The 25,384-nt window shown below is 37.3% G+C and overlaps 2 protein-coding genes across 2 annotated transcripts in view; one reads left to right on the top strand and one right to left on the bottom strand.

Moving 5' to 3' along the window:
- The window catches only part of KCNT2 (potassium sodium-activated channel subfamily T member 2), a 168,210-nt gene extending 152,667 nt beyond the window's left edge, over nt 1-15,543 (top strand). The window contains exons 30-31 of the mRNA XM_075508151.1: nt 2,185-2,410; nt 15,400-15,543. Coding sequence (XP_075364266.1) covers nt 2,185-2,296 — 112 coding nt within the window. The 3' untranslated portion in view covers nt 2,297-2,410; nt 15,400-15,543. The remainder of the gene's footprint in view (nt 1-2,184; nt 2,411-15,399) is intronic.
- LOC142413104 (beta-1,3-galactosyltransferase 2-like) lies at nt 14,758-25,249 on the bottom strand. Its single transcript, XM_075509149.1, is given in 5 exon segments — nt 14,758-15,468; nt 15,470-15,626; nt 15,756-15,867; nt 22,851-22,950; nt 25,214-25,249. Coding segments are annotated over 5 exon segments (1,116 nt in total).
- Nucleotides 25,250-25,384: the final 135 nt, after the last annotated feature.

Below are 25,384 nucleotides of genomic sequence, written 5' to 3'. Positions count from 1 at the left end.
TAAAAACATCAAATTCAGAGTTGCAGTTCCAAGAGTTGCAATGGGGAGTTCCAAATTTCAGCAATCTGCAGTAACATCCAAAGATCACACATAGGAATTGCTTATGCAGTACTGCTCCAGATATGCTTAAGGGAGGAAGGTGACCACTGAGATTTGGCAGCTGTGACATCAGGCCAGTTATAAACCCTCAAGGCTCTAGTCATATATTCGGGCTTCTTACCTTTTTATCAAGGTTTATCACTACAACAGTCTTGCTCCTTTTTACTTAAGGGATGCTGTGATTTACTTACTACAGAATTATTTGTGATGTAGAACTTGTGAATTACGTATGTCAGGTACAAGTCTTTTGTTTAGTTTAGTCTCAAAACCAAAACAAAACCAAACCCTGAATTTTCCTCCCAAATCTAAGAAAACTTATTCCTAAAAAAGAAAAAAATAAAGCAAGAAAAGTAAGATTTTTTTTCATGTGTTTAAACATGCTCCATTTGGATTTGATGAACAGAACAGAGCAGATTCTTCCACTACTCCTTAGTTTCATTGGCTGGATCAGCAAAATAAATAGGTTGTTCTGGAGTAAACATAAGTATCAGACATTATAGAGGGCAATAAGTGTGACTCTAAACAAATAGATACCATGAAGAACACAATCTAGATAGGAACAGTACAAGTAGATTTTTTTAATCCCATATTTAAGTCAACTGTTTTCTTACACAAATAAGTCCAGGCTATTTGTAGCAACAAACTCTATGAGAGAGAGAAAATGCTGCTATTCTATTTTAGCCCTGACAGAAGGAGAAATATTAACAAAGTAACAGAGGCAGGTGGTGTTTCCAAATCATGGAGATCAGGCAATTCTCTTGCCCCACAGACTCGGAAGCCCATGCTTTGAGGAGTCAGGAACAGTCTGTTGCTAGGTGAGCTGAAAACAGCCACAGCAGTTCTGTGGGAAATATGGCTGTGATTGCTCATACAGAACATGTTAGTTCAGTTAATCAGAATTTTCCATTTCGCATTTTGTTGAAGAATTTTTCAGGGTCTTTTAATTAAGTCTGGGGCAAAACATACTCATTATACTGAATGGTAGAAGTTCATCGCCTGTAAAAACCAGAAACTTTCTTCAGGGCCACTGCAAAGTAATACAGCAAATCTTTGTAAGCACCACACAGCATGCACACAATCTCTATTTGGATATTTAAGCATTTTCATTTGGTTGATAAGGAGGAAATGGACAGACATGTGGCGCCAAGATTTCTGAGAATATGAGAGAAAAGATTATTTCACATTTAATTTCCCTGCATTTAATTTTTCTTTCTTTGCCAAAAAAAAAAAAAGTCAAAACCAGGATTTGAAATAAAATTTCCAGTGGCTTCAACAGTACTGCTCATCTTTGGACAAGTTTAAGATACTGGGATTGAATCCAGTTGTCTTCTCTTTAAGAGCATAGTGGCGCTGGAAGGCACTGATTGATAGTTCAGAACAACGAAGTGTTATTTCTGCAGCAGCACAAAGCTGCTACTGCATCAATCTCAAAAGCTGTCTCAGATCAGCTAGTTTATCACTTGAGAAAGCTGACAAAACAGTGCAGAATTTACACTTACAAATTAATGGGAAGCTCTTCCATCCTTATCCTAAGAAAAGCAGTTATTTTAAACATCTCAAACTTAGATTCAAACTCATGAGGCATCTTCAAGTATTCAGATCCATTAGAAATTCTTAGAATAAGGGTCCATCTCCAGACTGTCAGCCTACACCAAGATTATCAACATCAGGCTTTTTATTTATTGAGCACAGTGACAAGAATTATCCATTGTTTTCTCACAAAATTCTTTTAGAAATGACTCAGTAGACTGCTTGTCGCTTCTTTAAGGCATAATGAATAAAGGAGATGCATAAAGAAATACAGAGTTACTGGCAAAGGAGCTGTCGGTCAAAATTAAGGTTTAGCTGTGCCTAGTACATAGAGATGATGTCTAGGCAGAAAAAATATGAAAAGCTTTATTATTAGCATCTAAAGTGAGCGGTGTTACCCAAGTGTCCAAGTTACCCAACAGGAAGTAGACTAAGCACCTTCAAAATAAGTCTTTAAGTCTTTCTCAGATCTTTTCAATGTTACAACTGTATGCACTTATTGTATCCTTGCTCCCACCAAGTCTTTTTAATAAGAGTTATAATTTCTTTTTATAGATACTTGATCCGACCCGATCCATTGGCTTATGTTCCAAATACTGCACCCAGCCGAAAAGACAGCTTCTGCAATACAGTGGGACAAGACACCAGGGAGGAAACACAACTTTGATATGTAACTCATCACAAAATTAAGAGACAGTTTTATAGACATGTTGTTTCCACTAACCATTTTGAAAACTGAGTGGTACATTTTATTCAGATTTTGGAAACAAAGTGACAGTGGGTAAGTGACCAAATTTAGAAATGCGGTGTCTAGAAACTCCGATTTAAGGGATTGTCAGGCTTGTGGCCTGTTCAATATGGTAGTTGAACTTTGTCAGCTTACCAGAATTATGACACCTTTAACCAATATGAACAAATGATTTAAAAAGTGACAGATTCCATCATGTGTTTTGCTTAGATGCTTCTAAACATGTTTATCAAGGTGACAGCATGTCAGTGACTCAGCTTCTGACCTACATCAGTAAAGATTATCTGATGCCCATAGAGAGACCACGCATAATTTGTAGTAGAAAATATGTTAATACCTAAAGGCGCCACCAAGGCTTTGCGTGTCAAGAATCCAGCCTTTGAGAAAATTTTCAGTCTCGGCCTGTCACCCATTTATATTAGAACAGGCTAGTTTCAGTCCCATTTTAGCCTCCAGGACTTGAGTGTTAGTTCTCTGGGTTTACACAGATCAGGCTGTAATGACACAGCCTTGTCACACCATAGAGGTTGAGATAGGAGGCATATCCACTGAAAGATTAACTCAGAGGAGCCCATCAGGAGGAAAGCCCCTATCATCTCACACAGGCAGCCCCCCACGTTTGCAAAAACTGTGAAAGTACTATCTGTGTGAAGCTGCAAACAACAGTAGCTCAGGTGAAATATAACCCTTTTAATCTTAGTTTATCTGTCAATAGAAGCCTGAACAGATTATGATACAAAAGTGAGAGGAACGCTGTAGGGAACAATTCATACCACAAGTCTGTTCCATTTCCATGAATATGCCAGAACTGCAACTGTCCGAAGTATGTACATGCCCAGTCATTCAGATTACCCAAATGTGATACATTTTCATATGAAATTATGTATCACATTGAAAATTAAATAAATTTATAACCCATTCCATAAAACAAATATAATACCACATTACATGAAAAGGCACCATGGATTTGAAGACTCTGTTTTGGCATTAAGTACACAAGAAAGCATCTGCTAGTGTATGAAACATCTGAAGCTGCTACAGAGTCTAGTCTACACATACAAGAATGCCACAATTGGTCAAGGTTTTTACAGAATTAAGCATGCCTGTACATGATCTTCCAAAATCACATTCTTGCTTTGCCATCTGTCACAAAGGGGGAAGAGCATGCTTAAGGTAAAAACCCTACTGTTACAATTATCCATGTAGAACTGGTACAAGAAATTTGGCAGGTAGTCTACAATGGAAAAACTGGTTATTCTTTGAATTCCCTGGATGTCCTACATGTACAAAAATCCAGTCAAAATTGTTTATATTCTCTTCTATATTATTTGGTAGAACAAGTACAATTTATTTCTGAAAATAAAATGCCAAGTTGCCCAGTGAACAACTCATGGATGTGAGTATGCTTATCAGCTTTGTAAGGGTGTTGAAATCAAGTCACATTCATATTAGGAACAACAGCAAATCTGCTATTGTTCCCTCCCTTCCTCTTAATTCTTCCAAAAACTTAATATGGAACAGATTAGTTAAGTCAGAAATCCTAAAGCCACAATTATAAAAAAACCAGAGAGGTCTCAGAGTGGACTGAAGCCATCAGAAGACCAAGAGTACCAGTTTTAAAAGGAAAAAGGATAACTGGAAAGTCAGGTTTCTCAGCAATTTTTTTTTATATTGGCATTTTAAAGTAGCATCATGGTTCAGAACGGGTTTCAGTGATTCTGCATGGAGTGCATTATTGTTCAGTGGCTTTCCACACACACTAGTCATTTATCAAATTATTCACAGTTAAAGATGAAGTATTTCAAATATTCCCTCTGGACACTGTGGAAAAAAAAGAAACAACTGAAACAGCTGCGTAGACTGAAGTCTACAGTTTTTTTAAAAAACAGTATATGGTACAGGATCTTATCCAAGACCTGTCATAGAAGTTATCCCAGAAGAGACTGCATGTGCAGTGTGAATAGCTTCCTATTTTTAATGCCTTCAGTGAGAAGACTGTATTCCAGTTGAATATTTTCAAACCCCAAGTTTCTTAAAAATGCTCACTCCAAAATTAGGAGGATCCTTTGTTTCATGCTGAAGGCCTTCCTAAGGGAGTCTCAAGTAGGCAGACAGGATTCCACAAACATGCCTACCCTTCAGCTGGCAAGCTAGATACTCTGCTTTCAGTGCGATTCACACACTGTTCGCAGGCATTCCCTGTATACTGCCTAGAGTACCCACCACAGATTTAAGGACTCTCTGCCACAAGGATCTATAGCTAGGACTTGATGCCTCACATTTAACAGCCTATAAAGCAGTAGAAACAAGTAGTCAGGTGTATCCATTTTCCCAACCAATTCAGCAGAATTGCTGCTCAGCTAGAGTTGAATAGTAGCATGTAATGTGACCTGATATTTCTCCAGGCTTAATGAATTTCTAATTGCTCATTAGCCTCAGAAGATTTGCCAAAGCAAACACAAAGACAGCTGGAGACACTTGCAGTCTCTAAAATGAATGAAAGGCAATCTTTCTGAACAAAATACTTGGTTCTCTTCAAAATCTGCTGGAAGACAAGCAAGGTAATAAAAACTAACAGCTTCTCATGAAGCAAAAGTTCTAATAACCCATGAATAATATACCACAAAGTTCTGTTATTCAAAATATACTGCGTTTCATGTTGAAAGCAGAACAGCTTTGCTTCCTCTGGCATATCTTCACGTACAGACCCCATTCTAGTGGGATTTAGACCTTTCAAGAACCATCCTAAGTACCTCTACATTAACATCAAATGAGACAGTACGCACATTCCTTCGGTGGCCACGGAGGCGATTCTTTAATGGTCATCCTACAGGCAATCTTATGTTCATATGCTTTCTTCTCATCATGATTATCAGAAACACAATACAAGTCTAGCTGGACTGGAGACCAGATTGAGGAACAGTAATCTCTGTGCTCGGTGCTGGAGAAGGGATGATGAAGTTCCAGGAAGAATCAGCAGGTCCAAATGAGTGTTGAACAGAGGAGTTTTGTCTGGTCATAGTTCACTCAGTAGACAGAGAAATTTAGAGCTATGATCACCGGAATAAGCAAGAGATTTAATCCTAAACCAGTTTTCAAAGATACCAAGATGGCCAGATAGCCGGTATTTGTTTCTCTTAATTAAAAAAAAAAAAAAGGGTGATTTCAACCTGTGCTTAACTGCACGTATGGTTTCCTCCAGACTCACTTCTACCAGTAACTCAGAGATGTCCATCTTCCCCAACACTACCTTAACACGTACCAAGCAATTTGGTACCCAAAGTCACAATCCCAGTGAAGAAAGTGATAGCAGATAATTACTTCATTCTCACAAGGGAATTCTCCAGCCAAGCGAGACCTACCTATGAAAACGTATTACCTAGCCTGCAATAAAAAGTGTTTCAGTGGAACGCAATGTGTTCCCTTAACTATTTCACTCAAATTCCAGAACATATATTAATTCACATACAAAGTAGAAAGCATACAGTTTGAGTTTTTAAAACTGGCAGTAGAAGGAGTTAGGGAAGTTTTCATGACATTTTGACTTGGAAAAGAACAGTTATTTCCCAGCATACATATTTCCCCCCCCACAAACAGCTTCCTACTACAACTACTCTTTAACAACTTTAAAGCATACAAGTATATATATTACTGAATATTTCTTATACATCTTTGTTTACCAATGCACCAATAAAATGCTAAAGAACAAACAGATTTCAGGCTTCGGCAGTGGAGGAAAACTGAAATGACATCAAGTGCACCAGAAGTAGCACACAATTCTGTAGTTTCTAGGCAGGTATGCCTGGCAGGAACCATTCTGTAATTTTGGGACGCTGATGCAGGAGGTTTTGCTGCGTTGAATTCCACTTGATATCCGAGGGAAATCAGTCGCTACAATCTGGAAGTGAATTAATAAAAACAAGCAGCACCGTGTAGTGACAGTTGTACAAGGTTAAAAAAATACTTTTTCAAGGCAGTGATATAAATGCAGAATTATAAAATAAAGAAATCTGCATAAAATATTGTTGTATATTCTTGGTATTATATTAGAAACAGCCCACCCCACTTTGAAACAGACATACATTGAATAAATGCCTAAAGAGCGGCACTTCAGCCACTGTTCCTTGCTCTTGATGCAGAATATTCATTGCAGGGAGGCAGGAAGAGAGTTATTAATTCATATCAAGTTACGAGAGACGACAAAGACTTTGCTTATGGTCATCTTCTGAAGTTAATCCAAAATATTAATGATGATTTTGTTATATACTTCATTATTGCCTATACTACTAATGCCGGAATGCTGTCAGTAATGGCAATTCAACACAAGCATAAACTCCCACAGCCTCTCAAGAAGCTTAAAAAGGCAAATATTTCTGCTTCATAAAGTTAAAAACAAGCATTTGAAGTTTCTATGAACTAAAGTTTTCTATTTGTTCTATAAAATCTAGTCTGTATACCATTACAAAAACTCACAACTGGCCCATGCCAACTGAGAATAGAGGCTGGGACGTATAGAATTAAAAGAGTAAATACTTATTCATGTGCATGAGGTGTCCCAGCCAAATTGGGGCACCCCAAATGTGGTCCTACATAGGACTCTCGTACCTTTAAAGTGTTCAGGTACAACATGATTTGACTAATCACTAACAACCACACTACCAATTACTAATCACAGTAAAACTTCTCTAGATCATTTCCTATTTCTTAATTTGTCCTTTTGCCAGTATGGGCTGGCTGGTGAATGATAGCTAGTTTCTTTGGCAATTGTATAGCTTTTAAGAGTTCGGTATTTACTCCCACTAGAAGTTATAAGTGGTGTGGCAGACTCCAAATGCAAACAGAGGATCGGTATATTTATAGTCTTTTCTTTGGACAGCTGGCAAGTCTTTGTTAACGCAATCAATTCTGCTGCTTGTGCACTCAGCTTCAGACTGAGCGGTGAAGCCTGTGCTACCTTAACTTCAGTAGTTACTGAATAACCTCTAACTTGGTTACCATTCAGATAATATGAGGACCTGTCTACACATAGTTCAAGATCAGGATCTGGAAATGGCACATCCAATATTCTCGAGGTTTGTTGTGGGTTTGTTTTGTTTTTTTCCCCCCAGCTTCACAGGTTACTACTGCACAATCATGATGTGGTGTTTCTTGCCCAGGTAAAGGGAGTAGAGTTGCAGGGATCAGCTTATTACATTGTTTAACATAAGGTACGGGTGTCAGCTGTACAAGATTCCGTGGCTACTAACAAATCGTCAACACATTGTGTCAAAAATGGATCAATTTTTTAAACACAATATCCTGTAAAACTTTTAGTAAGATTTTAGAACAATAGTGGAGGACCCAGCAAAGCCCTGAGGGAGATTTGTCCATGTTAGCTGTACCTTTCCCCAGGTAAATGCAAAAAGGTCTTGAGAGTCCACATGAATAGGTATACTGATTTAAGGTGGAAAAATTATCCCCTGTATGTATTAGGGGTAATTACGTTCATTAATCAAAAGGTTTAAGACTGAATTCTCATAAGAAGGGGAAAAATATTTTGTATTCAGAGGCTCCTATAGTGACTGCACAATAGGTGTCTGCTAACTGTCAATCCTAGGTGAAATGTAGCTGCTCCTGTTGCATAGAGCAGGGAAAGATTGCACCATAGGATTCAGAGGCTTTTGTTTTGTTTTGGTCATACCAAGCACTCCCATTTCCAATGGCCTTGTTGCCCACAATAATTACAGCAGTCTCCGGTTCCTGGAGATCCATTGCTTTGAAACTTTTCTCCTCTGCCCCACCTTGGACATCTCCGTGCCTTTGTTCCCTTAATCTAGGATTATTATTCAACACTGCTGCCAATAGACTAGCTTTCTTTTTCTGTTCTTTTCCTTTTGTGCAAAAGCAACTATATTTCTGCAGCATTCTTGCCGCTTGTCTATTGATCCAGATGTCGCTGGAGTCAGTCTTGCTATAGATACTTATCTGTGATACCAGACAACGCTGGGAGGGTTTCAAAGATGTGTTAAAGGGGCTAGGATGCTAGCGTTATCGTGGTTGTCAGGAATATCTTTTATCCTTCATGGACAGCTCTAAGATTCTGAGAAGCAAAGTCTTTATTTCCAGGGCAAGGCTGTCCTTTAGTTTGTTTTACTTAAGCATGAACAATACCAAAGTCTCCAGTAAAATTCCACTACCTCATTACATTGCAGTGTATAACATGAACTAACATATAACAAAGTTAATAGACTTTCATACTAAAAAGACTGATTGATGTAATGGTTAGGGAAGGGTATTTTTGTAACATTATCTGAGGAGACACAAGTCTAGAGAAACTTACCCTTTTTTATAGTGCTAAAAAGGTAAAGAAATACTGGCCAAGACACTTGTTCTTGCTCCCTTCCTCTCCACCCCCCCAAGCTGACTCAATGCTTGCTTTACATTTCTCCAATGAAAACTTGAAAATTGTCACTCTCTTTGTATTTGTCAAAAATAAGAGCTAACTTTCTCCTGAGTGACTCTTCCTTACCTAACTCAAATAAAGAAAATACATTGAAAGGAATAAGGAAGTGCTTCGAGAAGATTCTTGTCTATCAGGAACTTTTATCACCACTTGAGTGGATTCAACAGAAGGCAGAGCAGCAGAGCCCGAGACCTTTCACACCATAGGAATCCTATCTAGTTTAAAACATGGCATGGTTTAACACATTTTCTCAACAACACTATATAAGAAATATCAAGCATATGATATCTACATCAGCTTCTTCAAGTTTCAGATTTTCTTATCTACAGTATACTCAACAGCATGAACTCAGAGTCTATTTTGAACATCAACTAAGAACGAACACAGAATTGAAGTCACAGCAAAACTCTCAGCAATCAGGGTAAAATGTGTGTGGGGGAGATTGGCTAGTCCTCAGAAAGCTTTAATAGGGATTAGGCAATCTAAGAAACAATCATAATCACAAAACAGAATAATACCTGAAGTGCAAAGAGATATCTTGGATTTTTACAGGTTTTCATATAAATATTACAGAAAGTAGAAGTTAATTCCAAAGCAAGAAACTTAATGGAGGAAATGAGGCAGAACACACCATTGATTTATTCCTAGTTATTCCATTATTGAAAATTAGTACAACTATAGTTTCTATGCACATCTAGTATAAGAATCTACAGGCAGATATAATTCATCCAGACAAATCAGTCAGATCAAAGTATTTAAGTTCATTTTTGCAATTGTTCTTACCTATGAGAGTGTTCCACAGTTGTGATTAACCTGGTCTAATACAACTCTCAAGACTGTAGTGGCTGTCCCTACATCAGATGGCACATTTGCAAGCTTACTGTCCTGTTTGGGGATAGTGAGACCGGAAACACATTTTTAGTGCTTCAATTTTTTCCACCTACATGGAAAATTCAGTGCCAATGAAAGGAGTTTTTCCTAGAATATGATTGAACTGTGGAATGGTCTACTGCAACAGCTTTCCCCCATGCCAGTTTTAATTGCTCAATTATTGGGCACATTGTTAGTCTCTAGATAGATGCTTTAATTGAGAACACATATTACTTATGCTTCAGTATTTATACTATGTCTGTATGAGGCATCCAAATATATTATTCATAGATACTCCTTACACTTAGACCATTGACAATGACGGGATGAAATAAACATTAGAAGTTTTCTTATTTTTAGAATATACCCATACCCCACTATGCTAGCCAGAAAGTTAATAAGTTACTTATCTAAATTCATATCGGAGCCAACTACTGCCTGCCAAAGTAAGCCCCATGTCAGCAAAACCAAACTTACTAAGTACAGTTGTTTTAGTGCATATAAAGTTCTGTTTGTGTCAACAGTTAGTTAAGCAGAGGTTAAAGCAGCACCACTAAGGAACTTGAGGTTTCTCACAGTGGCTGCACGCGTGATCACCAAAATTATAACAATGCAAAGCTGCTAGAAAGCTACATTCCACCAGCGTTTAGATGCGAGTCTCATATCAGCTATTCCCTGCTCCTGCCCCACTATTTGTCTTATGGCCTGCTCTCCAATGAGCCATGCAGGATAAGGCTTCCATAAGAAGGTCTGGAGATTCTCTTCTTACTAGAACAAGGCATCAGCATCTGTCTGTAAGCTACAAATATCTGTTAAAAACACCTCACAAAAATATATACACATACAAATTATGAGGAAAAAAAAAAAGCAAGGAAAAAAGCTCAACATAGTTACAGCAAAATAATGAAATGGAGAACCAAAAATGAAAATGTGAGCAAGTGCAGAAGCTTTTCAGTAGAAGAACATTTTGAGGCCTCAGGAACTACAGGTCACCAGATGGGTCTCCTACATACCAGCAAGTAGGTGGCAGCTGAACCAGGAAACCGTTGCAGGACATTAGTCCTTTTGAAGAAAAGCTTACGCTGTACACCTGGGTAAGATGCCAGTTCTAACCCAAGAGAATTGGCACAGAAGCAGTTTGAGCAATGCTTACAAATTACTTAGGCCTTGCCCCAGTCACAGCCCCCTTCTCCCAAGGACCAGGGGCACTAAAACAAAAGACATACAAAATCCAGAGCATTTGTAACTGCTTACAACCTGGTCCTCTATCAAGTTATGGACCTGTCACTCAAATTCATCTCAGGTGCTAAGTATTCCCACTAATAGGCTACTGAAATTGCTCTGTGGACATTACCTGGCCAGTGCAGCCCAGCTGGATCAAATGCAGAGAAGCTTCACACCCCAGTAGACAAACAGAAAATAGGCTTAGTTTCATCTGGCTTTTTTGTTGTTGTTGTCTTCCCTGCCCTGGCAAGCTAAAAAAGCATGATGTTAATTACTTTGACTGTAACAGCACTTGTTTCTGCAGGAAAGTCCTTAGATCACTATATGGAACTTCCTCATTACCAGCTTTAAAAAAAAAAAAGAAAGAAAAGACTACATCAAGGTACAAATGATGGCTAGAAACACACCCAGATGCTTTATTTACCTTCCCTCTTGTTATAGATTTGACTTCTTTAAAACAATACTGCAGCTACGTATGAGCTTTATATATAATCCACAATTTCCAGCCCTAGTACCATTTCATTATTGCCATCTGAAGAGCTAACTGTTTGCACAGCCACCATCACATTATGGTAGCGGCAATAAACATTTTCTAAAAGCATTTAAGGAGTTTGTGAATTTGCATAAAATAAGAGTTCAATACAGCTGAAGACCATCAACTATGATAAGCTAACTATAAGCTTTTTTTGTTAAAAGGAACCAGTGGCCGAAGAATTTAAATAATCCATGGGCCTTCGAGGCATTCAGCATACTGGACAACTGCTACACTTTTGCTATGCTCTTGCAGTGTTTGTGGCATATAAAAAGTGTGTTCTGTGTCAAGCACCTTCATTTTTCTGGCAGACCTCTTCAAATAATTTATCCACATGTCTAGAAGGAAGAGGAATACACTGCAGCATAAGAACAGCTCTCTGGTCATCTGAAAATGTTATGCAACTGTTTGGAAAACAACCCCGATTATGAGTGCAAATCAGTGTAATAGCTGAGGCAAGAGATTAGTTTTTTTAATTGGATTTCACTAATATTTTTTTTCTTCTATACTTTGGATGAATACATCCATTAATAAAACAAAACTGTACTGAATAGGGCATGGCTGAATGGAATATCTCTATACACTAAACTACACAAATGGTTGTTCTAAATCAGATAAAACTTAGCCTAAAGTTTTATACCCTTCTCCAACAGCTTCTAAAGTACAGAAGTCCCTACGATAAAGATCAAGAGACCAAATCTAAAATACAGCTTCTTTTAGTTCTGTGTACTGACAAGCAGAACAGTAAACAACATGCCGGCAACCATAAAAGCAATAACAAAATCCAATTATCGGTTAGCTTTTTCAGACAAAGCTTTAAATTATTTCTGGATGCAAAACATATTACATTTTTACCAGCCAAAATCAGCACTAGAAGACAGTAATCTTCTTGGACTTGTATTTCCTGAAATTAATCTTACCTGAATACAGGAACCCAACGCAGAAAAGTTATTTTTCCAATATCCTTCCACCCACAGCAGTAAGAGTGCTTCTGATGTAATTAAGACATTCTTGAAAAAAGATGGTTCCAGAGAAGAGAGGACTATGCAGCTCAAACCTCTCCCACAGGGACCACAACCTCTGCCATGACTGTTCGTAAATCACCCCAATGACTCACCCCAATCACAGAACTCCCAATCACCCCAAATCACCCCAATCACAGAACTCACCTGTGTCTGCAGCCAGCCTTGAAGAACCAGCACCATGTCTTACACAGGGCCTATTGATTTCATTTGCAAAATAAAATTTAAAGATTCCCCCAAAGCACAACAATATAAACATGAATTTCAAGTGCTTTTGTACCATGACTACTGTAGAATCAAATCTCACGCACTTTTTAAAGAGTCTTTATTGTTCTGGGGACAGACAAAAATGTTTTGAAAGGGCTTAGGACATATTGAAGAAATAAAGCAGTATTTAATGGCTTGTTCTCTCTTTCCGGTGCCAGATACACATCCCTGTTTGTTAGAGCCCACATTATTCTAACTGCATAGTCATAGCACACGTATCAATTTGACACACTCAGTAAACTTCTCCAAGTAAGCACTCTTTTTTTGGACTTAGTTGGAAAATTTGCATCAGCAAGTATTGTCAGCTCTAGTAGGCAGCACCCTGAAGCGAGTCCTTTCTCAGTAAGAATTATTATTACTGGAGTGTGTCTTGGTTCTCGTCCAAATGCCACTACAGTCACTCAGAATCTCAGCACGCTTTAGATAAGTTCCTGTAATCATATCACGTCCTACCATCACAGGACCACAGGATAATGCTGTTTGAAAGGAAGCTCAGGAGGTGTCCAGTCCCCATCCCCCTGCTCAAAGCAGGGGTAGCTGTGAGCTCAGACCGGGCTGCTCAGGGCTTTCTCTAGTTGTAGGGTTGAAAAGTACAATCTAATCCTTACCTTTATCCCAGGGCAGATCAGCTAAGCTATTGCTGGCATATTAGTGTAACATAACCTTGAATTAGAAGGTGGCATAAAGAAAGGAGTTCTAGCTTCAAGTTTTCATTGCTGGTCATTTTAATCAAGACTCCTGGTAATTCATGTTTTTCTCCTTTGGACTCTCTCTAAATGGTTCAAATCTTCGGACTCAATGGACAACACATGGAAATAACCTGCTTACCAAGAGGGGAAAAAAGGAAACTCAGTCCATAACCTTGATTTCTACAGGTGAATTTCCCAAAGGAAGTATATTTTGGATTTTTCTCAGCAACTACAGAAAAGGGTTATTTTCTCCACAGGAAGACATATAATTCAATTAGGTTTCTTTATTAAACATCATAATGTATGCTTATAAAATAAAGTGGCGACGTATACATTGTATTCTCACTTTCTCCCTTCAGCTCTGGCTAAAGTATTTGGTATTTATGTGATTGATATTTTGATTCCCACATGCATCTGATAAGCTTCCTGCAAAGCTACAGGTACTTTTTTCTAGCTATTCAATTAATGCAGCCAATTGGCCCCCTCAGTAATTAATGTAAAGGTCTCTTAATTCTTATTGGCAGTAGCAGATAATTTATGTTCTTGGTTGGAGAGAAATCTGGAAAGTAATTTACTTACATAGAAATTTTGACTGAAACTTTTAGCTTGCAAGGTTATCATGCATCATCTTATATTTTCCTTAGCTATGAGGATATTTTGTACATGGCTGAGTACCCCAAAATGGAATTTAATACGTTCCTGTCAAAACACTCTATCAGCATTTAATTTTCCTCTTGTTCATTATATCTCCATAATAACAACTAAGTGGTATCTTGTGTGTGAGGTGTTCCTTGTATATATGACTACAGAGATTGATAGCGGCTGCATGCACTAAGAGAGATCTGGCAAATCCTAATATTAGATTTTCTGGAAAAAAAAGCAGTTTCCATCCATATTTCTATCACTAATTCACCAGCACAGGATACCATGTATGCTTTCTTCTTCAGTCACATTGAAATGCCATCTGAGTAAATGTAGCGGTATGTAGACTAATTACATCTGAGCAATATAAAATTAACACATTAACTTATTATTACTTGTTAATGAAAAATTAAGTTTCATTGCATCTTCATTGCTTTTTCTTCAGTATAGTTGATATGATCTCTTGCCATGTTTTAAAACAGGATAAGAATTAATTGGCACCTGATCCAAAACAAAGTAAGGTACCAAGCAGTATTCAGTCAACAGGGAAAGCCTAGTTTATGGAAGAAAAATCCTTTGAATGCAACCTAGTACAAAAACTATACCCCTGATTCCGGATGTCCTTGAACCTTGAAAGTTATCACTACATAGATGTTCTGTTTCTAAGAAAACATCTGCTGTTGTGTCCATCGTCAAAGAAAGAAAGGACTCTCTGCTATGGGCCTTTCTGTTCTGTCTGACATGTGGTTCTTCTTTTGCAGTGCTTCCCAATAGAGTATGTGCTCATTTGTCCAAATGTAATGAGATGTAATTATATTATTGTACAGACAAGGAGAAAATGGGACCTTGTATCTGTTAAACAATGAATGACTAGGTGGAGGTACTATCTGTATGCCCTTTGCATCAAGACAGAGCCCTACATAAACATCTTCCAAATGTATAAATTTTACCATTACAGAAACATTGACAATTTTTGAAGCCAGGTCTCCAGAAAAGACGTAGCCAGTTCCTGAACAAAAAGGAGGGTATTTGTCACCTGGGTATTCTTCCTCTGATATGTACCATTTACTTTCTTTATTCCAAATAGGCTTATGCCCTTTCATAAGACAGCCTGTGAAATAATTTTGTGGAGGAGGTGAAAGAGGCCTGAGGAGCTTTTCTATTAGGTATATTGTATTAACAAAAACATCACTGTCTGTCTTCATAACAAAGCTTGCGCCACTGCAATAAGAGGCAACCCACTTCATGCCCATCAAAGTTTTATGAGTTAAGTTATTGTAAGTGTCCAGGAAGTCCTGTTGAATAATATCGTGATATTGCTCACTTTCTCTCAGTAGGACCTCATTTGGACCCTTGCTCTCAACGTCCAGCATAAACAACTGAACAACCTCAACTCCTGTGGAAATGAACCACAGATTCATTTCCCCAAGTTTTTCTGATGGAACTTCTGTGCTGAATTTCAGCAGCTGTAGTTGATATTAGCAATATCAAGAAAGGTGTTTTATCTTTACACTTCTCTTTTTCATTAATAATGAATTTAAATGACCATGTTGAAGTGGATCTGTTTTTATTCTAAAATTTCTCATTTTCAGCTGGTAGTTCTCTATTTTCTTTCCATAAGAAATGTTTGAATTTTGAAATAATGTTTTTATGTAAAATATTTTCACTTTTCATCTGAAGATTATCATACCTTTTGGTAAAAAGTATGTCTTTTTCTTCTATGTCCTCATTGTTTTGAATTCGACTTCCAGTTAGAACAGCAAGGTGATCAGAATTCAAAAAATAGAAAATCAAATATATTGCTGTAAAAGAGATGGAGGCAATCAGGAAAACATTTCTCTTGGTGCAATCCCAAGGACAGGAGAAGAATCCACTACAGTAGGTCATGTTGGCAGCTTTGAGAGGATGCACAAAAAGCTATTTTTTAATTGGACAGATATTTTGTCAGAAGAGCGGTTAATTTGTAATTGTTTTCCTCAGTGACACAGGAAGATAAAAGCAATCTGCAGGCTTCTGATTCTTCAGTATTCCTTTTTTTTTTTTAATTAAAAGTCTCCCATTATTTTATCTTAGAATAAATTGTAAAAATTTTCATAGAAGCAAAAAAAAAAAACTTTAAAAAAAATTCATTATTTCATTTTCAGGCTTTTCTTCCTAGGAGAAATACAGTAGGATAAATACAGTGAGAAATAAATCAAACTAAATAAATACAGTATTAATTTTTTTTCTCACATAGAACAGAACTTATTCAGCTATATATTTAGATATTTGAATATATGTAAAATATAAATGTGAATTTAATCCAATATTACAATCAATATTTTAGTATTTTTACATATATATGCAAAATACCTCTCAATCTTCCAATATGGTTGTCTTCAATACTAATAGCAGGGTACTGAATTCCTAACAGGTATGGTAGAATGTAGAATATATATTCTATTTCAAATGCATACATTTATTAAAACACACTAAAAAGATAGGCATTTAAAGTAAAGATTGTAATTGCTATTCCAGTTGCTACAACACTCCCTGTAAGCTTTACAAAATGTTATTGTGTAATTGAATAATCCAAAGCTAATGAAAGATTATGATTGATTATGGATTCACAGCCTTAGAGACTATGGTGATAAATCACATGGCAGGTACCTTTGGCCATTTAAAAGTTAGATACACAGTTGAAAGTGATTGTCTAGGCTATATAAAATGTCAATGCAGACAGAGAAGTAGCATTTCCAGAGGTGAATTTAGCCATCAAAAGATAGGTGTCTTACATGAGATGAAGTGCCCCCTGACAGCATCTACCTCTGTAAAGAATACTTAAGACAACTGGCTTAAGCTGGGTCCATAAATTTTAAATTGCTTCAATTGAATGAGTTGAATCCCATCCTTCCAGACTGCAAGGACAGGTAAAATATAAATACTGGAACACTGAAAATACTGTAGCTTTGGGTATTTTTTTGTGATTTCCATAACAGCTAGTTTCAAATTCTGACTTCCTTCAACTACATGATAGAGAAATGTATCTAAGCCTTGGATATGCACCACAGTTTGCAGGGAGAGGGAGATAATCACATGTATCCAACACACCACAAACTGGTAACACCTAAGAATGCTATCTGCAAGAAAGTGCAAGTTGACTGTATTAAACTGCTTTTTACAAACTGGTCTCTGAAGGGTTTTCCACATGTATTCCAAAGTGAACTGCAAAAGTATAGTAAGTCAGGGTTTTTCACATTTTTTTGTGCCAAAACACTACTTGACAGATGCAACATGTAGCTCACAATCAAACAGCAAAATTCAACACTTCTTACCATCATCTTTGAATGTGTAGATTCTCCCTGGCCAGCACCCTAACACCCACGCAGCTGCTCACCCACTTCCCTCCTCAACAGGACAAGGGGAGAAAATAGGATGAAAAAGCTGGTGAGTCAAGATAAAGACAGGGAGATCACTTACCAGATACCTTCAAGGGCAAAACAGACTTGGGGAAAATTAATTTAATTTGTTGCTAATTAAAATACATTTGGATATGAGAAACAAAAACAAAAATTAAAACAATACCTCCCCCCATCTTTTCCTGGGCTCAACTTGACCCCTTTACCTGCCCCCCCAGCAGCAGAAGGGGGTTGGGTGTTAAGGTCCCTCCCTGCTCCTCCTCCTGTTCAGAAAAATCTGCTCCAGTGTGAGCTCTTCAAGGCCCACAGTTCCTTCAGGAAATATCCAACTGCTCTAGGTTTGAGAGAAAAAGCGCATAAGCATATTCTATTATAAACCGGTTCAACTAATGCAGCTCACATGTATCATAGACCCATAAAATATTAAGAACACAGTGAGTAATGGCTTAGCTCTAGCAATCTTCCTTCTCATGTTTTTAGTTCTTCAGAAACTCAGTATTTTGACATATTAACATTTTATATATCCAGGATCCAAAGCCAAAGTAAATATAAAGCAATGTAAGAAAGAACGTAGGCACTACCACTTCAGAAGGTGAGAGGCATTTCTGTATCCACTAATTGCTTTGCTGCCATTTGAAATGTAAGAACTTCAGCACATGAAAATATGAGAGCAAAAGGTAATTTTCCATGTTATAAGTGTACTTCTGCATGGCAATTTTCTTGACTAAGCTAAAAATATTTTGTCAAAGTCTTTTTTGACTTCTGTTGGTTTTAACAGTGCAATTCCAGCAGATTAAATCCTGGTTCCATTGTGGAAAGAACAAGAACTTCTAAGAAGACTTTTCTAACAGGCAGCTAGAATATTTATTGTTTCAAGTTTGATAGAGTGATTACAAGATTAGCAGAGAATTCATCTTGCAGAAAAGCAAACAGTACCTATGTCTGAAAAATTAATTGTAGTTTATCTTGCTTACGACTTTTAAAAATGCCAAGAAGCTCTCAAAAGACAATCCTCCTTTTCTATTAAAATTCTTCCCAGAAAAAAAAAGAAACATACTTTGAAAACAAATTCTTACCCACAATAATTACCCATACTATTAAACCAAAACAACTAGAACACATGAAGACTATTTTTCTAAAACCAACCGTGTAGCGAAGTTGGAATAACAGCTGCCATGTGCATTAAGTTGCCTCAGTGACACATTGATTATTCACATACATGCACATTTAACTACATTCAGAATTTAACATTACATCAGATATGCTGAAAGAAGCCAGAATTAGGACTTATTAAAATAATAAAAAGGAAGAAGAAGAATAGAAAGGAGTAGAGAAAAACAGAAAAGGAATTAGAAAAAAAGAAAGGAGATGAATATGGTACTTTTTGTTGCCACTCCTGTTTATGTTATCTTTTTCTTATTTATTTAAAAAAGACAGACTTGACAGCTCATGAGTGAAAATCTGCCTCACCAGGTACTAATTCTACCCTGTCTCATCCCAGATTTTTGGAAGAATTTCAAAATAAGACAAACAAACCCCTCACATTCTAGCGATGCTTTGATATTTTCCCAGCTTCTTGAAGTAATGAGTTTTAAAGTCCAGTCCTTTCAAAGTAGTCACACAAATGGCAAATTTCAAAGTAATCTTTTGAGAAAATGATACATGTGTTTGAAGATGCAAACTAAAGGCTGCCAGACAGCATGAGATAGCTAATTTAATTTAAAATTACCCGTTGGTAAACAGATCACTAGCTTTTGAATACTTTGTTTCAATTTAGTTAAGCTGACTTCTAAACATACATAAAAGACAAGCTGGGAAGCGAGAGAAGAGCAGGAGATGCACCCACCTAAGATAAAGGCAGCCTCTCCTGGAGAGAAGCTCTGCTCAGTGCTTTGCCATCTCCTTGCAGTTCTGGCTCAGCAGAGAAAGCTGTCTTTTGTGAAGACTAGATTGCAGAAAAGTCCCAATCCCCACCTCCTGCTTGGTCTGTAAGAAGTCCCAGGCATGACCATGGAGTTAGTGAGAGGAATCCATAGACGTTTCACCCCTCTTTTTTGAAACCCGTATTTCATTTCAAACCTACGTACCACAATATTTGGAGGATTAATTTGGGCATCTCAGCGACACTCGCTCTTATTGGTTATAAAGGGATGCAGGAATATTGCAGTCTCTGCCTTTGAAGCAAGCTCTACTCATTTATTCTGGGGTTACAGGTGAAAAAAAGCTCTCTTAAAGGCACACAAGGACCAGAAGGCTAGTTCTACTCCCTTTTACCAGCACCATTTGGCCTCCCAGAGAACCCAGGCAATTCTACAATTGTTTACACATATAAACTCATCCAAATGCATACTGCTGAGGCTTGAGTTGAATTGGTGGGGGAGAGGAGGAGGTGAGGAGGAAAAAAAATTTTGTCTTGGTATGTATTGTTGGAAAGATCTGCATTCAGTTATTTCAAATTTTGAAATAAGGTTTTATTTTGCATAGATTACTTGGTATGTATATCTTTAAAACCACTTTCTCTTACAACGATTACAGCAATTAGAATAACAAATGGCTTAATAAACTCTAAAAGGAATTAAGCACTTTAAAGAAAACACTGAAACACCGAAGTAGTATGTTAATAACACTTTAAAGTATTTAATGAGCATATGGAATCAATTTAACAGACATATAAAGCATTTATTTTCTAGTGTTCTGTAAAATCTTTGTATATGTACTTTTCTGCTTTAAATTATGCCTAGACTGAGTTAATCTCATCAAAATGCTACTTCTGCGCAGAAAAAATATTTACTTTTTTTCACTGGAACATTTATAAAACTTTTTTTTTTTAAACCAGGGATATGTGAAAAAACTGAAGAATTTTAGGTTCTCTTTTTCTTTACATAAGTGCAGTACAGATTTAAAAATAGTCTTAAAGCAGAATTTAACAGCAACAGCTACCCTAGGGTTTGCTTATCTATTTAGCTGCTATATCAATTCTTCTTGAAGTACACACAGAAATGTGGATGCTAAATATTTAATCACATATAAGCAGCACGATTCCCTGTTTTCACGCAAGCAAAGTGCAAGTCTTACATGTAAAAATTTGTCATGGGACAAAAAGGGAACACACTGCATGTGTGGAGCCAAGAATTTTTTGCTAGTCTAACAAAAATGTCTAATGAAAAAATGGTTACAAGTTTAATTTAATTATTACAAAAAGGCGGGGGGGGGGAGGCAGGGGGAAATAGTTCTACACACAGTCCCTGGTATCTCCCCCTTTTCTCTAATGTCATTCTTACCTTTTTTAATGCCCCTCTGGTGGGGTCCTATGAGTCAGTGGTGCCAGATTTTCTCAAAAAGGAGGTGGAGGAGGAGAGGGGTTTATGGCAAATTGTCAATGCCCCACATTCTCTACCAGAAGGAACAACGTGATGTTGAAGGAAGTGTCTTCCCTACCCGAGAATCCCCTAGTGCTAATTTCCATTGGCTTTGAATACACTACTTTCCTCTTTCTTCATTGGTTCTCAGTTCCATATGAAACCTGATTTTATTATGCATGTTATGTTTATGTTGGATATTTCCACTTTGTTTTCTTTGTTATGGCTAAATACAGTTTTACCTAGCTTCCAATGGTGTATTCCTATAGTAATAAGTAAGTAAGTACTGGTGGCACTTTTCCTTGGTTATCATTCCATACCTACACTCCTCCGTATTACACTACACGTTGAGAGTCATAAACAGGTACTCAACACAGAAGAGCTATTTGCTGCAGAAATAAAGTAAAACTACTATAAAAATAGGTGTTATGCCACACAGGTGTGGAAAGCCAAACTAAAGCTAAAACTGATTGAGTAATAGTAACCAAATCACTACACAATTTGCTGTTACAGCTTACAAAAGCTAGAACAAAGCTCCAGGCAGACAAGGCCAGATCAAAGAAATCTGTCCTGTGCTGAGGCTTGCAGAGTTTGTACGAAGATAATGGACCGCATCCTGTTAACTGACCTGAAGAAGGAAACAGTGTGTATCTTCATGTGAAATACAAGCAAGGGTGTGCTTGGGAACATAGTACGGAGGATGATCTTGGTAATGCTGCAATAATTTTGCTGTCTGGTGTGGTTTGGTTCACAGCAGTAAAATTCAACAGAACTGTGATGGAAATTGCTAAAAAATAAAGACAGCAAATATGACATTGATTTAGAAGTGGCCAACACCATTATTCCAGTTGAAGGCAGTTAAGATTAGCATGAACTCTGAATTTTGACCTAGAAACAGAAACGTTGCTAGATTTTCATATTACTATTTCATATCTATTTCATATCTATCATAACATATTATTTCTCCAGTAGTCTGATAAATGGCTTTATCAAGATATTAGCATTCACTGGAAAAATAAAAAGTCTTCCTGGTATACAGCTCAGCAATGCTAGCCTAAGAATTGATGTTTCTACTCTCAGATAAGAAGGAATACATATGGAGAAGAGACTCTGGCTTCTGAAAATTCCTGCCCGACTAGTATGTCGAAGCTACCTCGACTACAATGTGTGCGTTGAGATACAATGCTTCGTTTTAAGAGAAAATTTAATTGAGTCTTGCTAGAAGGTATCATTTCTAATACAGAGATGTAAACCTAAAACGCAGCCTAATAAAGTATGTTTTATTGTACTTGACCTTCTTTCTACAAAGGGATATTCGCGTAAGCACGTACCGTAAGCACATTACAGTACTTTTGCTCACATAAGCATAATGAAGTAAGCTATTTACTTAGCTCTTTTCCCTGATTATGAGAGTAGGAAAACCAGGAATTGTCTCAAATATTTAAAATATTTTTATTTGTTTTGATATTGCATTTGTGCCTAAAATAGAACAGTGCCTTGTTAAAAACAAAACAAACAGAAACACAAACTTACAAACATAAAAAACAGTTCCTGACTTTTAAAGTCTCTACTAGAAAGAACTTTCATAGTGAACAACCTCATTATTTCTTATATCTCATATAAGAGATAGATGAAGGTGTAACATAAGCATGCCAAACAGCATGCCAGTTCAGCTACTTATTATCACTGAGGGAGCATCAAAGGTCCACCAACAAACCCTCTGTGGATAAGAATAAAACTTTCCACAGCTATTAAACCTTGTTTTCTTCCTATGTCACATCCAGCAATTAGACCCAAGAAGTACAAGGTTAATTTACATATGATGTATATCCTTCTATTCCTTATTATGTCTGGGTTTTTTTAAAATTAAAATATATTGTATTCTCAGAAATCATTAACAATATGCGGACAGGAGAAAATTGATTCATACCTACAGGGATCACCCAGTAATTTATGAAAGGTCCCAGTTTCCTAGTCTCCTTTAGAAAATGCCATTCTAGTGGAAAGGAAAATGACATTGCTTCTTACCAGCAAAGACGTTGAACACTGTGGAGCAGTACTTCTGAAGGAAGACAGCCTCCATAGTTTTAGATTCTTTGGCAGATGCAATCAGAATATATTTATTCATCTAGGTAGAACAAAGAAAACCAGGTGAGCATAAAAAACCTTTGGATGAGAAATAATTTACTTGTGTAATTATGAAGCTGGGCAAGGTAGTTGTTTAATGGAATAGTTTGTTTCCATAGACTTTGTGACAGACTGTCACAGGGACACTATGTGATGGAGCCACACACCCCCACCCAATTCAAGGCTGTTTACCACCTCACAGCACGATGTGACCTTGAGCTCTTGCTCTACCAAAGGCCTAGATCCAGAACTCAAAGTCATAGATTTTTTCATGTCAAGTTTTAAGGCCCATTTTGAATGAGAGAGTGTGCTGTGCTGTTTGTGTACAGATCCATAGAAAACTGAACAAAGACAGACCTTAACAGGACTTCTAGCACACAAGTTGCCCCAAAACAGTATCAGTTTTAACCAAGTCATTTCTGACAAATGTCTGCTTGTACCTTTCTAATCTGTACTTAAATAATTTAGACCCCATAACCTTCCAAAGCATCTATTCAATGCCTCATTACTTTGCCTATTTCCCTAATCCAAACTGATATTCCCATGCTACACTTTAAATTCATTACTTCTTGAAGCATTGAAAACAATTATTCTTTTTCTCTGTGAAGAGCATTTGATAACTTTTACCTTGTCCCTTCTCAGACTTCACTTATAGCCCCAGTTCTGACCTGTTTTCTGAACTTCTAACCATTCTTATTCCTCCTCTTCAGTTCTCTCCAATGGATTGACATCTCCCTGAAAGGACAAAGGGGACTCATTACTTCAGGTGAAGCCTAGCGCTGGGGGAGCAGAATAGAAGGATTACTTCATGTGTCCTGCAGGCTTTCCTCCTCTTCGTACACTCTGGGAAAACATTTGTCTTTTTTGGAACAATTAGGCTGTTGATCCATGTGATAACTGCTATTGCAATAACAGGTATAGCTTGCAACCTGCTCCATGCTGGGGCCCTCTTCCACATGGCTGGTCAGTTTAGCCAATATGCTACCTTTGTTTCTCATTATCTCAGATAATTTCCACTTTACCAATCACAACCTCATTATTTTAGTGCATTATTCCAAGCCCCTTGTGAAGCCCTGGTCAATGTAGAATTCAATTTTCGTAAGAAATCACTGCAAGGTAGTCTCCGAGACTGGTTTTCTAGACATTTATATAATCCCCTCATGGTAGTTTCATCTGCACCATAGCTCCTTATCCAGTGATTCTGCCCCACTCACTAACAACAGTGACAAGCACTCTGTCATTAAATCCTTGGCTGCCTATCCAAAAATGCGAGCATAGTTTCTCCTTATTTCTGACAAAGCAATACATATCTTCAGTGAGCTTGCAATGCTCAGATTACACAGATTACAGAAATGTTGTAGTTTCTATAGTCACTTAGGCCCTTTTCTGAGTTTGGCTTAAGAAATCTGTGTAATCATTGTGTCAGCCGTTGTGACTATAGGCAGAGCATTAACCAGCCTATTAGGCCAAATTTATTATTTCTTATTTACACACAGCATCACAGAAGAGATTTGACACTTTAAAGATGTATATAAGTACATCATTTCATGTAATAATTTAAAGGCAAACAGAGCTGCTTGTATTAAAGCTATAAACACTCTCAAATGTCTAAACAATGGGAAATAGTTAAAACTTTCCTACATACAAAGTTGTTTTTTCTAGTTTACTTGACGTGAAGGGTTTTGTAATGATGCCATCTTGTGACCATGGTGAAAATGACACCCTGTCTAGAACTACAGCAACTTTTCATTTTTTCCCGTGTTTTAGGCTCAGGCGGCTAATGAACAGACAATGTTAGGATCAAACAGGTAGCCTGTGTCCCATTTCTTTGCTTGACCTAAAACTGTTTCCCCATGGTTAGGTTTTCATCAGGTGGCTGGGTCTTCAACAGATATTCCAAACAGAAGGTGCCAAACACAACTCCCAATAGTTTCTGAGTATTAAAACCCCCCATATTTGCATATGTGGAACTGTCACTAGAATTTTCTTTAAAAACTATACCTCATCTAGAGTCTTCTATCCAGGTTTATTTATGAATTTAAAGATACCCCTTTAACATTAGGGAAACTAGGTCTCTGCAAGGACATTACCTCGCTACACATAACCACCTCAACTATTATCTGAATTTACTGGTGTATATAACAAGGCATGAAGATAGGGGAGTGGGAGTATGAGGAATTAAATTCAAAATTTTGAATCAGCAGAGAGAAGGATTATATTTTAAAACAGTTGATGCTAGCAGTAGGCTAATGGGCAGAACTTACTTGCTCTGTTGATCCTCCACCCAGAGGTGGCCCCATTATGAATTAGACAGCTATTTTATACTCTACATACTCACACATCCATACAGTTGTTTTCTTAAACGTGTCAAGACAATATGCAGGACAAAGTAGCTTAGACACAGGTTAGAAACAACACATTAGCTTAAAATTTCA

Source organism: Mycteria americana, chromosome 7 (genome assembly GCF_035582795.1).
Source record: "Mycteria americana isolate JAX WOST 10 ecotype Jacksonville Zoo and Gardens chromosome 7, USCA_MyAme_1.0, whole genome shotgun sequence".
In the NCBI taxonomy this organism is placed as follows: domain Eukaryota; kingdom Metazoa; phylum Chordata; class Aves; order Ciconiiformes; family Ciconiidae; genus Mycteria; species Mycteria americana.
The sequence above is the reverse complement of the archived record's forward strand: the minus strand, read 5'-3'. Positions and strand labels throughout refer to the sequence as shown.